The sequence below is a fragment of the Calidris pugnax genome, unplaced genomic scaffold (genome assembly GCF_001431845.1).
Source record: "Calidris pugnax isolate Ruff unplaced genomic scaffold, ASM143184v1 scaffold24, whole genome shotgun sequence".
In the NCBI taxonomy this organism is placed as follows: Eukaryota; Metazoa; Chordata; class Aves; order Charadriiformes; family Scolopacidae; genus Calidris; species Calidris pugnax.
This window is the reverse complement of record NW_015090922.1, coordinates 23,901,494-23,917,345: the sequence shown is the minus strand read 5'-3', so window position 1 is coordinate 23,917,345 and position 15,852 is coordinate 23,901,494. Positions and strand designations below refer to the sequence as shown.

General features: G+C 36.8%; 1 protein-coding gene across 5 annotated transcripts in view; it reads left to right on the top strand.

The window, feature by feature from the left end:
- Positions 1-15,852, top strand: part of RYR2 (ryanodine receptor 2 (cardiac)) — a 408,602-nt gene that overhangs the window by 303,351 nt on the left and 89,399 nt on the right. For all 5 annotated transcript variants that reach the window (XM_014950610.1, XM_014950613.1, XM_014950612.1 and 2 more), the window contains 6 exons: positions 1,706-1,783; positions 3,583-3,658; positions 5,409-5,535; positions 9,012-9,127; positions 10,952-11,016; positions 13,039-13,160. In XM_014950610.1, coding sequence (XP_014806096.1) covers positions 1,706-1,783; positions 3,583-3,658; positions 5,409-5,535; positions 9,012-9,127; positions 10,952-11,016; positions 13,039-13,160 — 584 coding nt within the window. The remainder of the gene's footprint in view (positions 1-1,705; positions 1,784-3,582; positions 3,659-5,408; positions 5,536-9,011; positions 9,128-10,951; positions 11,017-13,038; positions 13,161-15,852) is intronic.

Sequence of the window (15,852 nt, the reverse complement as noted above, 5' to 3'; positions counted from 1 at the left end):
GGGGGGCGGGGAGAATTAATACAAACCTCAACATTAATGCAGCAAATTACAAAGATAGTTTTTTCCTTTAGAATAGCCTCAAAATCCTGTAAGGATAAATGGAGAAACACTGACATCATATTCTCTTAGAGCTCCATATACTGTGCAATTAAACTGAGAAGGGTAGAAAATCTCTCTCTCTCATTCACACAGACAAATGTGGAACCAATCCAATGGGGGAAATAATATGGAGGGGCAAAATGTTTCCCTCTTTTCTCCTCTCCTCTCTGCACTACGTATGTGTGTAAGAGTTGATATGCCTATGAAAAATGAGCAGTTGGACCTGCCTCTCCACTCTCAATAGACGTTAGAAAGTGTATATCAAGTGATTTGATTTAGCACTTGGGATAATATACACCTTATAGTTTGCACACTGTAATTGCCTACCAAAATTTTTGACTTCCAAATATCCTGACTTTTGGGTGTTTAGAATACCAGCCCCAAAGGCTATACTGACAGAGTTATTCATATATGCTTTAAGCTAAGGAGCTCATTAGAATGAATATCTTTACAGCTGAGCTTCAAATTATGTCAGCATATGAAAATAGCTTTTGTAGCTAAGTTACAGTCTTCTCTTACTATAATGAAATTACTTTTCAGAAGAGTTTCGGAAGGCTAAAATATTTCTGTATTTAAGAGTACACTGTCATATTTATACTTATGCTGTGTTTAGAATGTTTTGTGCTGTCATCACATACACACTCTAGCATTTCCTTGTGATCAGCTGAGAAAATTTAAGTATATTTAATCAGTATCTTCATGTTAATGTAAGAATGCTTGCATTGTTTGCTTTAGAAAACAATACTTTTATTTATTTACTATGTGCTGCTTGTAACTACTTCGTGTTATTCTTTATCAAAAATAGCTGTCTTTTGAAAAGAGACCTTTGAACTTCTAGGCCTTGTACATGCTCATATGAAAATACTATCAGATATAGGAATGAAATGCTGGACACTGTTCTTTCTAGAAGAAGATATACCTGTGGGAGACATGAGTTTGTCTGTTACAGCAGAATCCTTAGAGGAAAGCATCAGTGGCTTGCCATCCAGTGAATCTCTGCTACTGTTTATCCTCCTTCAAACATTTGTGTCAATGGAACAAGCAAACCTGTGACAACTTTAGGCAGCAGAGAGAAAGAATGACAAAATGGTTATATTTAGGGGTGGGGAGAAGGGACAGAAGGAAAAAGATAAGTATTTGGTAGATTCTGTTGCTACAGGTAGAAATAGGGTTGAAAAGCCAAATTCAAAGTTTGATTTTTGCCTGAATTCACCTTAAACTAGATTGTCTGACATTTCCCCTGCTGAGGAAGAAAAAAAAAAATCTCTAGAAAACACAGAAGTTTAATCATACCTTTAGTACAGCATTACTCACAATGAGCTAAAACCTTCAATTAGTTCAAATTAAACTTGCATTTGAATGGGGGCATTTATGTCTGATGGCTGTCTATCATTGGGAACAAAATATGTAGACCTTTGCCTAAATCTCAATTAAGTTTACCACCCTTGATGTATTTTCAGTCAGGCTACATAGGATCCTTCTGCTCTCTAGAGACGTACAGGTGACTTTTTCCTTAAATTCTTTAATTACTTTCAGCACTTGTTAATGTGAACTTCATATCAAATGCTTGTATAACTCTATGCTGTTTTGCGCATTTGTCATTCAGATTTCTGTAGATACAGCCCATGGTTACACTCCTCGAGCAATTGACATGAGCAATGTCACACTCTCCAGAGACTTACACGTAAGTCAGAAACACTTAATATGCGTACCCTTTTTTTACAATATTTTTTCTTTTCTGCTATTTTTATTTAAACAAATTTGGTGCCTTATGTTACTGTCTTTGATATGCTTGGAATTTGGTTTGGCTTTTTTTGGTCTTTTTCATCATTGCTCTTTGATCCTTTATTGGTTTAAAAAGCATAGTTCATGTTGAAAAGCTTCAAAGTTTATTTTAGTCCTGGATTGATTTTTCCCAGCTCTCTTTGTGAACATCTGTTCTTTTGAAGAGAATCCTGCTTAGAAGAGCGTTCAGCTTCAGCTTTTTTTTGGTTTATCATTCATTTCTCCACCATCTTCCCAAAACATTTTGTCATTGCTTTTTTTTCTAAATTGAAGAAGTAAGAATTAGGAACCATTGTTACAACAAATATTATGAGAGTAGAGAATGAAGAAGTTGGCAGTAGGATTTTACCAGATCTTTCAGTAGATTGCTGTTATTTGGGACAATATTTTTTAGTTGATACATAAATGATGTTTCTGTCTTTAGAAAGTTAGGGGTTTTTTCATCATGTTTGACAGAGTATGGTGCTAGTTTTTACAGTCTACTAATTCACTGTGAGTCAGTAGATTGCTGATCATTCTAAAGAGTTAATAAAATTAATAATTGAGTAACCCTACTTCTAGCATTAAGCTCTTATCTTAAACTGATGAAACAGCTTTGTTATAATTCTATCAATTAACATTTTTATAGACTCAATGTACTGTGACTGTAGACTGTGTAGGCTTTGTTTAATGCTCAGGAGACAATTCTTGATGTGAATGTCATCATAGTATTATAATGCAGTAAAAAAATCCCAGAGAAAAGTAACCAGCTTGTCACAAAACAGAAAAGAAATGGCATTAGAATGTCTGTTACTCCCTTGTTTACTCTTTTAGGCAATACCTTCTACATTTGTCATTAATTTTATTTCCTTTATAGCCCTCACCTATAAAGCAGGGCTGGTTGTCTTTATAATTCATTTGTCCTTAATTATGAAGAGAGGTCTTCTTTAAAACCAACTTCAAAATCTGTTATTTCAAAGCTAGGCAAATTTAATTAAAATGCAGTTTTAGGTATTAATTGTCTTGATACTGTAATTCAGGAAATACCCAAACATGTTTAGTATTAATGAGATAAGAGTTTTTTAAAAGTGAACTATATGTAATTTTGAACTTTAATGTTTAATATCTTTAAAGTTCAGAGTTAGATTTGTTTTATAGGAAGAATATACTTATCTGTTGTGCACACTGGGGGAGTTCAGCATTTCATGCTGAATGAAAACACCTGTGGCTGTATCTGTGGAGTTCCTGGTAAAGACCCTGGTTGGTGCTTTTAACAGTGTGCTCACACAAACGAGTATCTACCTTGACCAGACTCTGTCCATGGGTTTTATAGTCAGTCTGAAGCAGCCAGAAGGAACAATATTGACTCAGTCCTCTGGCTTGCTGTTCTTTGTTTCCCTTACCAGGGTCTTCAGGGTGTTCTTGCTGGCATTGTTTTGAGAATCAAGTTGCCGTCTGACACCTCAGTGGTTCCTCCTCTTTTGAATTAACAGTTTTTGTCTTCAGCAGCAGGTTCCTAATCCCTATACGTAAACCGATTTTACCCAAATTCCGTATCATAATTTTTCAATAGAAACTCATTTTCAGTGAACCATTACAATGTAATTGTATTGAACCTCCCAGAGAACAAAAATTGTTATTTAATATCAACCAGAAAATTGTCCTCCTTGGGGGTTAACCATTGCAACATATATCACTAAGCTCTCGCATTTTCCTAAGGCTATGGCTGAGATGATGGCAGAAAACTACCATAACATATGGGCAAAGAAAAAGAAAATGGAGCTTGAAGCAAAAGGTAATATCAACTATAGGTATTTACAGTATTTTAAGTTCTCTATGATTAGGTTAGATCATGTATCTGAGAAAAAAAGATTAAAAAAAAAAAGGAGCAGCAAATTTAAATTGATAAAGAAGAAACAATGAAGTAGGTATTCTTAATTAAATATTTTGTGATTTTTAGTGCCTGGAAATTTATATAGTACTGACTTCAATTATATTTCCTGTTAATACAGCTTTTATTTTAATTTTATACCCTTTTTTAAAAAAGCTTCCTTCAGAGTAAAGATTGGCTAAGACCAGGAAATTTTAGGCTACAGGAAGACTAGATATTTAAATGGATCTACTGTATTTGGCAGCTTTGAAATGAGAACAGCACTTCAATGAGAACACTGTATGGTATTTGTGGTGGTGTGCATGGGAGCATAGTACTGAGAAGGCTAGAGGTGGCTATAGTGAATGGAGGAGAGGCTTCTGATGAAGAGTTCCTTTGTGTGAAAAGTAGAAGTATTTATCAGGTGACAAATGTATGTTAGCCACCTGAAAATTGCAAATGTCATTTCCCTCCATTGAACAATTTACATGTATTAATTTTAAGTGAATGATCTATTATAGTCTTAATGACTTCCATAGATAGGGCATGTATGCTTATATGCATTTTTGCATGTCTGTCTTCAGCTAGAATAAGGTGGAATTAGATCACATTTGTGATAATAGAATAAAACCCCATCAGACTTGCCCATTAGGTTACCATTTGCATGTACTTAAATGGGTTCAAGCACAACTAATGGAAAATTTTAGAATATGTGGCTTACAATATCACCTAAGGATATGTCTCTAATATTTTCTAGAGGGAATTTTTTCCTTTTTTAAAAAATAATTAATACAAACTTGCTGTAGTACTTTTTCTGAGATAAATCTGATCATTACCCTTACAATTTCCTGGGGTTTTATGGAATTATTATTATAGGAATTTATATATTTATAACTATCATAGGAATTTATTGTGTTCTGTGATATGATGGTGATGTTACAAGGTGAAATTATAAGAATGTTGCTTTTAGTGCAGATACTTACATTATAAGAGTAACTTTATTTTCCTGCCAAATTACCTATCTACCTTCAGAGAGGTATCAATACATCAGCTATTTATAAGCAATACAAATGCCATTTTTTCTGTTTATCTCTCTTTTTTGGCAGCATTCTTTTCATCAGATTGGACAGTTGTCTGAAACATATTTGAATAATGTACTCTAATTTTCTGCTTTTAATTTATTACTATAAAGTAGAACTGTATCATTTCCATGTCTTTTTAGATAGGCATATATCTTGCTAAACTCTATGAACTCTTTTTGCTGTCATCAGAAAGTTTAAAAACAGGACTCTATGTTTCTACATTTGTTTTTATCTTGGTTTTCTTATGAAATGATGTGTTATTTACTGAAATATTTTCAGTTTCATCAAATGCAGTTGTAATTATAATACTTGTTCATGACAGTTAAGCATTTTTTTCCCTCATTTTGAGTTTTTGCAGTACGTTCAACATATTTATCCAGTACTTGCAGCAATTAATTGCTGGAACTATGTTTGTAGCCACGTCTAGAATTTCTATCTGGATAATTTTTAGGTTTGTGTAAAGAAACAGAAAAGTGCGTTGTTATTTCAAGACTAGATTTTAGTGTAACACACTATGGGCTTTTACATACTGGGACATGTTGTGTCAACAGATAACTCTTTAACTGCTTTTTAATTCTCTTGATGTTCTATAGTAGGGGGAGGCAACCATCCGCTTCTTGTTCCTTATGATACACTCACAGCGAAAGAAAAAGCCAAGGACAGAGAAAAAGCACAGGATATTCTGAAATTTCTACAGATTAATGGATATGTTGTTTCCAGGTAATTCTCTGTTCAGTATTAGTGTCACAGAAGGCTTCCTAATACTCCCCACTAGCCCTTTTTTTTTTTTTTTTTTTCCATGTGTTAAAAGAAAAGCGTATGGTCGTTTTTAGGTTTCAATATCTGGGAGTAAGGATGAACTTCATTTAGAACATTGTAAGGAAGAAACATATTATGGGGTTAGTAACAGGGTTTTTGGGAGGCACAAGCAAGAATCTCTATGTCTTCTGCCTCTCCTTTCAACGTCGCAGCATGCTTTTTCTTTCTGATGTGTCTTCATACATACAACTGTTAGTAAACTTGTTAATTTTCTACAAGTGATAGAATTATTCAGTCTTACTTTCAGGTCAGGTGCATGGACCTCTCTATAGGAATTTCTAGGCAATTGCTTTGATATAAACCAGACAGTTTTATTTCTAGAATCTACTACTCATTTCTTTCAGCTGAATTAATTTGTAGTGTTATTAAAATATTTAAAAAGGGAAAGCGATTTTTTGAAGTTTTTTTTTTTAATCCACAGTGTAAATGTAATAATAGTGAATAAATGTAGTAAACAACACAACATTCATCATTCAGTGTGTATACATGCTATTCTCTGCAGAATAACAAGCATAATTCCTTTTGGTTTTAATATGACATATTTACCTACTAAATGCTGTATGAATAAAATTTTAATTAAATTGGAGGCTTGTCTGCTTTATCAGCGTGGCTTAGGAAATTTGAGTCCCTAGTAAAGGCTGAAAGGATATCTGAGATTTGTATGACGAACATTAGTAAGTGAATGAAACAGTCACAGAGATGGATTTAAGTAATCATTGTGAATTAATTAGCCTACCCCATCTACTTAAAATACGCCTACTTCCTTTCCTTTATATCACATATGAAATTCACCCTGTTTATAGAGTCCTACAGCTAATCTAATAATTCTAGATAAAATTTTTCAGTGTAGCTGGCACAATTCAATTTACTTGCCTTCAATGGAGTAGGATGTACAAAGAAGGATGTCAGTCAGCAAAGGTTTCTTTTCTCATCCCCTGTCGAAATGACAAAAGACTGCTCAGCTGTATTCAAGGTTACATGTTCCTTTTTAACTAATCCTTTTTACTTCTGTCTAACTTGAACACAAGTGAAAAGTGGATTTTGGGTTTTGGAGGAGTGGAAGGCTAAGAGGGATGATAATCGTTAACTTGGACACTCCCATCATCTAGTAAATAGTCCTGCTGCATCTGCATCCTCCTGTGCTACTCGAATGCATGTCTTTCTATCACGTTGAACTCAGTGTACCTGCTGCTTCTGTGACCACTGTGCTGTCTAAACAAACAAGCATTTGATTCATGTTTTCCTTTGTTCTGCTTATCACTTGACTTTCTGCCACATTTATTCTTGCACACATTTCTTTCCAGTCTTTTATTTGACAGTGACCACTCCAGACTAGCGCACTGCAGGTTTAGGGAAAGATACAAGCAGCTGCCCCCTGCCAAGCAAATGGCACTCAGGCAGATGGACTGTGCTGGTGCTGAGCTCCTCACTTGCTTTACCGACGCTGGCCCCCTACATTAGCTGTTTTTTGGACATGCAGCATTCCCACTGCGGTGGCTGCTGGCTGGGACTCCCACTTGCTCCAGTTGCAGACACCACAGACCAGGGGTGCCTTACCTCCCCTACTGTCTGACTCCATTTCCTAGCACCAGATCCACTCGAGCCAGTCCCCTGCAGTAGCTGGCACTCTTGGCTCAATGTCTGTGTGGATCCACAGAGACATTCAGAAAAGATACGGCCTCTCCAGCTACTGATGCTGAGACCCTCGTTCACTCCTGTGTGGGCGCCACAGGCCTGCAGGCACCTACCTTCCAGTCTGACTCCAGTTGCTGGCCCAGTATCCACTCATGCTGGTCTTGGCAGTACCTGGCACTCCTTGCAGCACGCATACACATGGGATAGTGAGTGAGATTACATAGAGCGACAGTTAAGAAAAGATTTAGTAAGAAGATAGGACAGACTCTAGTGATGAGGTACAGGGCTCAGTCAGAGGCTGTACTGAGGGGCCTTGGTTTACATGTGACTGGCCCTTTTTATACACCTTTTTTTCTTTTCTCCCCTTTTGCTCTTCCTTGATCCTCCTCCCCTGCATGCTCCATCATTAGTTCAGCTGACCTGTCTCAAACATTCCAAATCCTCCTGTTCTTCAAAGTCCCCTCCTCTTATGAGTTACAAAATCAGGGTGGCCCTCTCTAAAGGTGTGCCTGAAGTTTCTTAATGGCCTGTTAATTTGTAACTGGAGACTTTTGGTCTACATCATTGTCTCCTTTAACCCTTGTCTGCCAAGTTTGTGTCTCTAAATCTTGTTTATGGCTTCCCTCTTATTAACCTCTTTTGCATTGAGATAGTCCTTGATCAGATAACCTTAATGAAGCAGACACTTGTACCTTTAAAAGTATCAGCTGACAAAACTGTTTTAGTTCCAGAATCTCTTTTTTTGAAACTGAACCCTACCATCAGCAGTGCTCTAATTTAAAGCAGAAATATGCACTATACAGGCAGTTATATTCAGTAGGTGCACTTTTTTAACTTGCAAAATAACTAGGTACTAATGTACTTGGTGCCTCTGACAGTGGGGTGACTGACTCCCTTGCTGGTTAAGCATAGCTTCTTCATGTGCCATCATTAAAGTCCTGATCCTGCAGAATCAAGGTTTATGTCCCATCCCTGGACGTGTATAAGGCCAGGGTGAATGGGGCTTTGAACAACCTGGTCTAGTGGAAGGTGTCCCTGCCCATCGCAGGGAGGTTGGCAGTAGATAGTGTTTAAGGTCCCTTTCAACACAAACAATTCAATGGTTCTATCTCATTGTCAACTTGTTACTAGCAGACATCAGCCTACATCACAGAACAACTCTCTGCAGAGTCACACTTATTAAAAGAAGATACACTTTTCATATCAGACTAGTACCTATGATGGAACATACTGAAAAAGATATACTGTAATTCCATCACTTTGTTTTGGTTTCTCCCTGATTTTTCGCAAAGGCTACATAGCTATTCAAAGTTCTTCTATTATGAACAGACTTTTGGGAAAAATCATGATGAGGGAAATGAGATATTTACTTCTGGTTTGATTGTTTAAATCAAAGTATTTTGGCAGTTTCAAAACTCCCTTACCCAAGAATCAGTCCCTGGAGGGAACTATAAAACAGTAATGCCTTACAATTAAGGGAAAGAAATTACAATGGTACTGTATTAATCTGATTGACTAGTGTCATTTTTCTGTAACCTGCTACTTGGGAAATCTGAGTTTTAGCTCAACAAATTGCTGAAAACATAAGCATGGGTAAAAGTACTGTGTATGTAAAACACAGAACAATTCTTATGTTAATAAGCAGTTAATCATTACTAGATAAGAATGGCATCAGACTAAATGGACTGGTAAGACTATTTTGAGTCCTGCATGTGTGAAAATTGACTTGTTTCTTTTTACAGAGGACTTAAGGACCTGGAATTAGACACACCTTCCATTGAGAAACGCTTTGCCTACAGTTTCCTTCAGCAACTTATAAGATATGTGGATGAAGCCCATCAGTACATTCTGGAGTTCGGTATAGTACTCCTTGTGCATTTTCTTAAGAATTATTAAGTAAGATGTTTGATATTATTAAACCAACTAGAAAGTGTCAAAAAACCTGACACATTCTTGGACTAGGAGTTTTTGCTCTAGTTTCCTATAGTTGATGAAGATGATAAATTTTGGAAAGTTGTGTAGTTCACATATTCATTGCAGTTTCCCATATTCATTTCTCAGATGAAAAGTGTTCAGCCAAAAATTTATAATTACTTCAATTCTTTGAAAAAGAAAACTAGCTTCCCCCTTGCATTTATGCGCAAATTTATAATTTCGCATGTGTGCACATTAACATTTATTATTTTCATGTAATCCTTTTTTTACGGAGTGAACTAAACCAGTCATTTGTACCATTCTGAAATTTTCTCTGGAGGAGGAAGTTGAGTGAGATACCTCTTTAACAAACTCCCACAATGGGAATGTTCTTTCACAAATACCAGCATGTGTTTCTCCAACAGTGCTGTGAAGGAAAAGATTTAGCTGGATCTGCTTTTGTTAAAAAAAAAAACAAACCCCAAAACAAAACAATTTTGTGACCCAAGTCAGCTTCTTACATGAGTAGTAAAATCCAAAAACCCTGGCCAGATGCAGCTTCTGTGTGACCATGGGAGTTGCAGTGCCACATAACATATACTGTGCCTCATGTCTAGGCGTAGATGCTCTAATCGACGGGATTAATGGCCGGAACAAAGAGAGATTGAATAAATCAATGCTCATCCATAAGTTTATCTAGTTTTAAAGTGGAAATTATCAAATTCATGTATTATATGCCATGGTTACTTACACTAGCAAAAGCCTTTCCTTGATAATTCATTGGGTTACTTCTGCTGCTAACACCTGATTATCATGGCTTCATTCTATTTAATTATATAGATTTGGCATAACAACAAGAATAATAATGAATAAAAACCAAAACACTAGAAATGCTGGTGGAACAAATACCATTTGTATTAGTATTGATTAGTAAAAAGAAGATAATAAATAAAGGATAAATAATCTGGGAGATGTACCTGATTATTTGGGGAACAGATTTAGATTGGGGAACAGATTTAGATTGGAGATTAGAAGGGGGTTCTTTACTGTGAGGGTAGTGGAGCACTGGAACAGGTTGCCCAGGGAGGTGGTTGAGGCCCCATCCCTGGAGATATTCAAGGAGAGGCTCGACGAGGCCCTGGGCAACCTGGTCTAGTTGGGGGTGTCCCTGCTGACTGCGGGGGGGTCGGACTAGATGACCCTTGGAGGTCCCTTCCGGCCTGGGAAATTCTATGATTCTATGATTCTATGATTATGCCTGTAAAGTGTATTTAATTTTTATGGTAATGAGGGAAGTGAAGCAATATTAATTTTGGTTGGGTAGTTCTAACCATTAATTTTATTCTTTAGACAAAATCCACAAATAAATAGTAAAAATTTGGTAATTCTATTTCTCCTGGGAAAAACTGGAGAAAGGTGTTCCTTTGATATTTGAGTTCAGGCTTCCAAATAACTACAAAAATACAAACTTAGGAGCAGATTTTCATCTCAGAAAAATATCTGTATCTCTTTGGACTGTGAGATGTCTAAAATTTTATGAAGATTTTGACAGTTTTTCTTTACCCAATTTATTTGCTATGACTTTTCTTCAAATGAGGGAGTCATAAAATGCCACTTCAACTAGTGTGTATACTGTTTGTGGTATCTTAAATCTACATCTAAAGATGACCAGTATTACTTGTTTATAGTGTACATTTTCTAAGAAAAATGCAGAGTAGACTGTAATTGAGAATACATGACAGGGAGCTTAATTTTCTTCTCTCTGCAGATGGTGGCAGCAGAGGCAAAGGAGAGCATTTCCCATATGAACAAGAAATCAAGTTTTTTGCCAAAGTACAGTATATCTTTGCTTATTCTTTATTAGCATAATAAGTAGTTGAAGTGAGAAAGCATTTGTTAGTGAACGTGATTATTGTGTGTTAAGGTCATTATTTTATTAATTAAAAATGTGATAAAAATCGCTTGAAAATACCTTAGGATGAAGTATAGATGTGAAAAAATTAAAGGACTATATTTTTATTCTCATTATTTCCTTACTTCATGATATGCAACTACTCATATGATGTTATTCATAACTTCCCTACATTTTCTGTTTACTGGCTTAGTCTAATTCTGAAGATTTTTTTCTTAAAATCTTCAGGCAGATAAATGTGAGCAATAGTTATTGGAATTAACAAAACTATGTGTCTGGCAGTGTCACCTTCCTTATTTCTATCCTGGTTTTAAAACCATGCTGATGTTTCCATCATGGAGTCACAGAATAGCTGAGGTTGGAAGGGCCCTCTGGAGGTCCATGTAGTCCAACTTCTCTGCTCAAACAGTGCCACCTAGAGCAGGTTGCCCAGGATGATGTCCAGCAGGCTTCTGAATACCTCCAAGGGTGGAGACTCCACAGTCTCTCTGAGAATCTTGTGCCAGTGCTCAGTCACCCTCAGAGTCAAAAAGTGTTTCCTGATGGTCAGAGGAAACCTACTGTGTTTCAGTTTGTACCTCTTGCCTCTGTTCCTGTCACAGGGCACAACTGAAAAGAGCCTGGCTCCATCTTCTGTACACCCTCCCTTCAGAAATTTATATATGTTGATGAGATTCTCCGTGAGCCTTTTCTTCTCCAGGCTAAAGAGTCCCAGCTCTCTTAATATCTCCTCATTTGAAAGTTCCTTAATTATCTTTGTGGCCCCTTAACTGGACACTCTCTCCAGCATGTCCGTGTTTCTCTTGTACTGGGGAGCCCAAAACTAGACACAGCAATTCAGATGTGGCCTCACCAATGCTGAGCAGAGAGGAAGAATCACCTCCCTGGACCTGCTGACAGTCCTCTGTCTAATGCAAACCAGGATGCTGTTGGCCACCTTTGCAGTGAGGGTGCATTGTTGGCTTGTGGTTGGACTCCTTGGTCCTTCTCTGCAAAGCTGCTTTCCAGCTGGTCAGCCCTCAGTGTGTACCTGGGATCATTCCTCCCGTATGAACTTTGGGAGGACTTTGCAATTCTCCTTGCTGAAGTCATGAGATTCCTGTCAGCCCAGTTCTCCTTTTTGTGTCAAGAAAGTTTTGCACGTTATAAGTTAAGAAAATATGCTTATGCCTGTATGCCTTTTGCATGTAAAAGCTTGTATGGGGTCTGCATATTCAAAGTGCTTTTAAAATTCATTAGTTAATAAGCAGAGGCAGCTGTTTGCAGCATTTCCAAACCCTGATATCCTTTTAGTAAATTGTAATCTCCATACCTTAAAGTACTTCCATGTAGTACTATTTGCCAAGTCCATTGCCTAAGAAGCTAGCGTTCCACCTTCTTTTGAGTCATGCTCCAAAAAAGAAGCAATTTCAGATTTTCTTACTGGCTGTTCGTTTTGGATCTCCTCCTGGCTGACACCTGCAGTGGGCACTGAGTAATGGTCGCCACATGAAGTAAACAGGAGAACCATGGACAAGTCCTTAATGAGTGAGGATGTTTTGGGAGTTTTGTACGATAGCATCTAGAATTATGTGCTGTTAGTGCTCTGACAGCTGTAGGCAAATTATTCTCAAATCTGCATTAAATGGCATGAACAGCAATAATTGTGTCTGGGTATGTGGTACTGGAAAAATCTAAAATTGTGAGATAAAATGAAATTAGACTTTCTGTTTTGCACTCCTCCTACAAAAACCCATAGATCAAGAGAGATTGTAATTTATTTTTTTTTTCTGCTGCCTTTCCTCATATTTGAAGTGCCTTGAATTGGGAATATATTCAAAGAGAAATAGACATTAAAAAAAATACTTTTGAAATCTCTGTCTCTAATTGTAACTTACGAAGAGTAATACAGAATATAGCAAAGAAAGCCCTGGGATAACCACTTCTTTCTGATGTAATTTCAGGTTGTACTCCCTTTGATTGACCAGTATTTTAAAAATCATCGCCTGTATTTCTTATCTGCAGCAAGTAGGCCTCTCAGCAGTGGAGGCCATGCCTCTAATAAAGAGAAAGAAATGGTAACAAGGTAAAACTTTAATAATATTAATGTGTATGCATATGTGTGTTTGTCTTTAAACAGCAGCAGTTGACTGTGGGAAAGTGAGTAGTGGGAGGCAGACAAATATCTTTATGAACATGCAAATTAAACTTTTTTCGCTTTCTTTTCCTGTTAGGAAGATTCATTATATAAAATGAAGAGAGGATTACAGAGTTATGATTATATGCTGTTTTAAAGGTAGTGGTGATGATTTTAGCATGCAGGGGACTTAAATTTAGCATTATGTGTAACAATGCCTCAGTTGCACAGGCTATACAATTCTGTATCAGTTTTCACTGTTGGAAATAGGTATATACTGAAGTAATTATTCCTGCAAAATTTTAAAAGCCAAACTTATTTTTTACTGAGTTTCAGTAAGTATCATTACCGTACACCATAAAAAGTAAAAATGTGCAAGTTGCTTTCTTTCTGCTCTTTGTTTTTCTAAATAGTAATAGCAGTACTAATATGACGGAAATAACCACTTCATCCTCTCTCTGAAGTTATCCACTTTTTAGATCATCTCTCTAAGATATGTTTTCGCTTCATTTCACTTTTGAAAATTGCAATCTATATTTCCCATTTAGTAAGGTGGACTACAAGCTTCACACAGGACCTGCTGCATACCTGTAATGTATAGGTATCATGGTTGCCTTCTTGGCTCTTATTCAGTACTGAACCATGCAAAACTGAATTGCTGTTCTTTAAGGTTGACAGCCTTAAAGATGGTCATACAGATACATGTGGTTTGCAAGATTGTGTGAATACTGAGTGAAGTTTCAGGCAACAATAAATAGCATAAGTAAGTAATGGCTGTCTTGACTCTGTGACATCTCATGGACTAATTTGATCTGGCAGCTTGGCTGAATGGCATTCTTCAAATAATTAAAAAACTCTATCAAAATGCATGCATCTAGATAATTCTCTACTCTATGAGCTGCCGGTTTTTTGTCTGTAATGTCCTGGATAGCAGTATTTTCACAAGTCATACCAGTAAACTGCATACTTCTGGAATATGTCAAACATGGATATACCAGCACACATGCTGCATAGATTCAGGACTTCTACCAATATGCTGTCTAGCTGTGTGAGATCCCTGGACTTGTAGCCCAGCAAAAGGATCAAAGCTGCTGCCATACTTGAGTTACCTGCTGTCCAGAAGTATTGACCAAAGAGAAGAGAACACATGCAAGGAAACCTCGGATGAATGATAGTTATAACCAGTGTTATTGAGCAGTTTATTTTTTATTTACCAAGACACAAAGATTATAGAAACTACATTATATGATCCATTTCCTAAAGGGTTTTTTTGGGGCATTTTAATAGATTTCCAGCATTAATTTGTGGTGGTTTGTTTGGTTCTCCCCACACCCACCCACCCACCCAGTGTTGTAGGGAGTTTGCCAAAGCTGGATTTTGGATTTTCTGTTGAGTTTTCTCTTTAGATTTGAGTGCAACTCATACGTAGGATTTTCTTCAAGCTAAGGGCAGTTCCTGCCTGCTTGCTTTCTTCAGTGAAGAAGCTTGCATTCATTAAGCTGTGGAAGAGTATAATGCAGTGACAGTGTTAACAAATGCAATATCTATTCTGTGTTCAGCAAATACATTAAATCCAGATCTATTTTGTGGGCAAATATGGATTGGACCTGCCTCTTCGGGGCTGGGCTTTTTGCATTTCTCATCTTTAAACAAGTCCGTGTACTGCTTCAGTTGCATAAAATTTGTTCTGGACATCACTCTAAGTACTGGACATTTTGCCGGATTTTTTAATTTATTTATTCAACCGAAACTATTTTCACTGGAGGTAATAGGTTCATTCTGACTTTGTGAAAACATAGCATGTGCTGAATGCTACAGTCAGTTGAGTAAGATTTGTGTGTTAGAAAAATAAGATAGATTGTGAGCTATTTAACGTCTTCATTAGAATGGACACAAGATTTATATGATGCTAACATGGTTCTGTACAGCTTTTCTTGTTGGGCTGGGTAAACCTGGATCCTCTTAAAAGAATATATAGTGTATGTCTGCCTCATGGAATAAAAAGAAAACAGAGATCCCTGAACATGCACCAACCAGACTCATTTCTAAAATAGAGCAGTTGCTGTTGCTATAGTGGATCACTGTGCACGGGCTAATTAGCTGGATTCAACACCACATTAACCTGGCTGTTCTGATTCTGGACATAAATGTTTCCATTTGGTACCATGCTCTTGTCTGTCAATGGAACAAGATGTCCAGATCTCATCCATAAATTGTGTTGACATGCTTATGGTGTCTTTTGCTTTTAAATCAGATGTTGATAACTAGCCTGTGTGCCTAGTAATTAAATAGCTTAGTAAAATGATGTGATATTTTTCATGTCATTTGTAGTAGATGAGGGGGTTAGCAGCATAAAAAATAACACCAAAATTGATGTTGTTTTCCAAGAAAATTCTCAGACTAAACTGGATCATGAAGATTTAGCTAATCCCTCCTAAATCTGGAGGCCAGGTCAATTTGTGCTCCTGCTTCTCTGAATTAACACAAAACTTCATTCTTCATTGTTCTGAATGGGGCACTGCTCATCAGCACAGGAAGTAATTCAAACGTGTGAAATGAAATCATTGATCATATCCATTTCTGCTGGTTTTTAACCATGTAAGCGGCTATTTCTCATGTTTAGCAATGCTTAAGAAGCAAT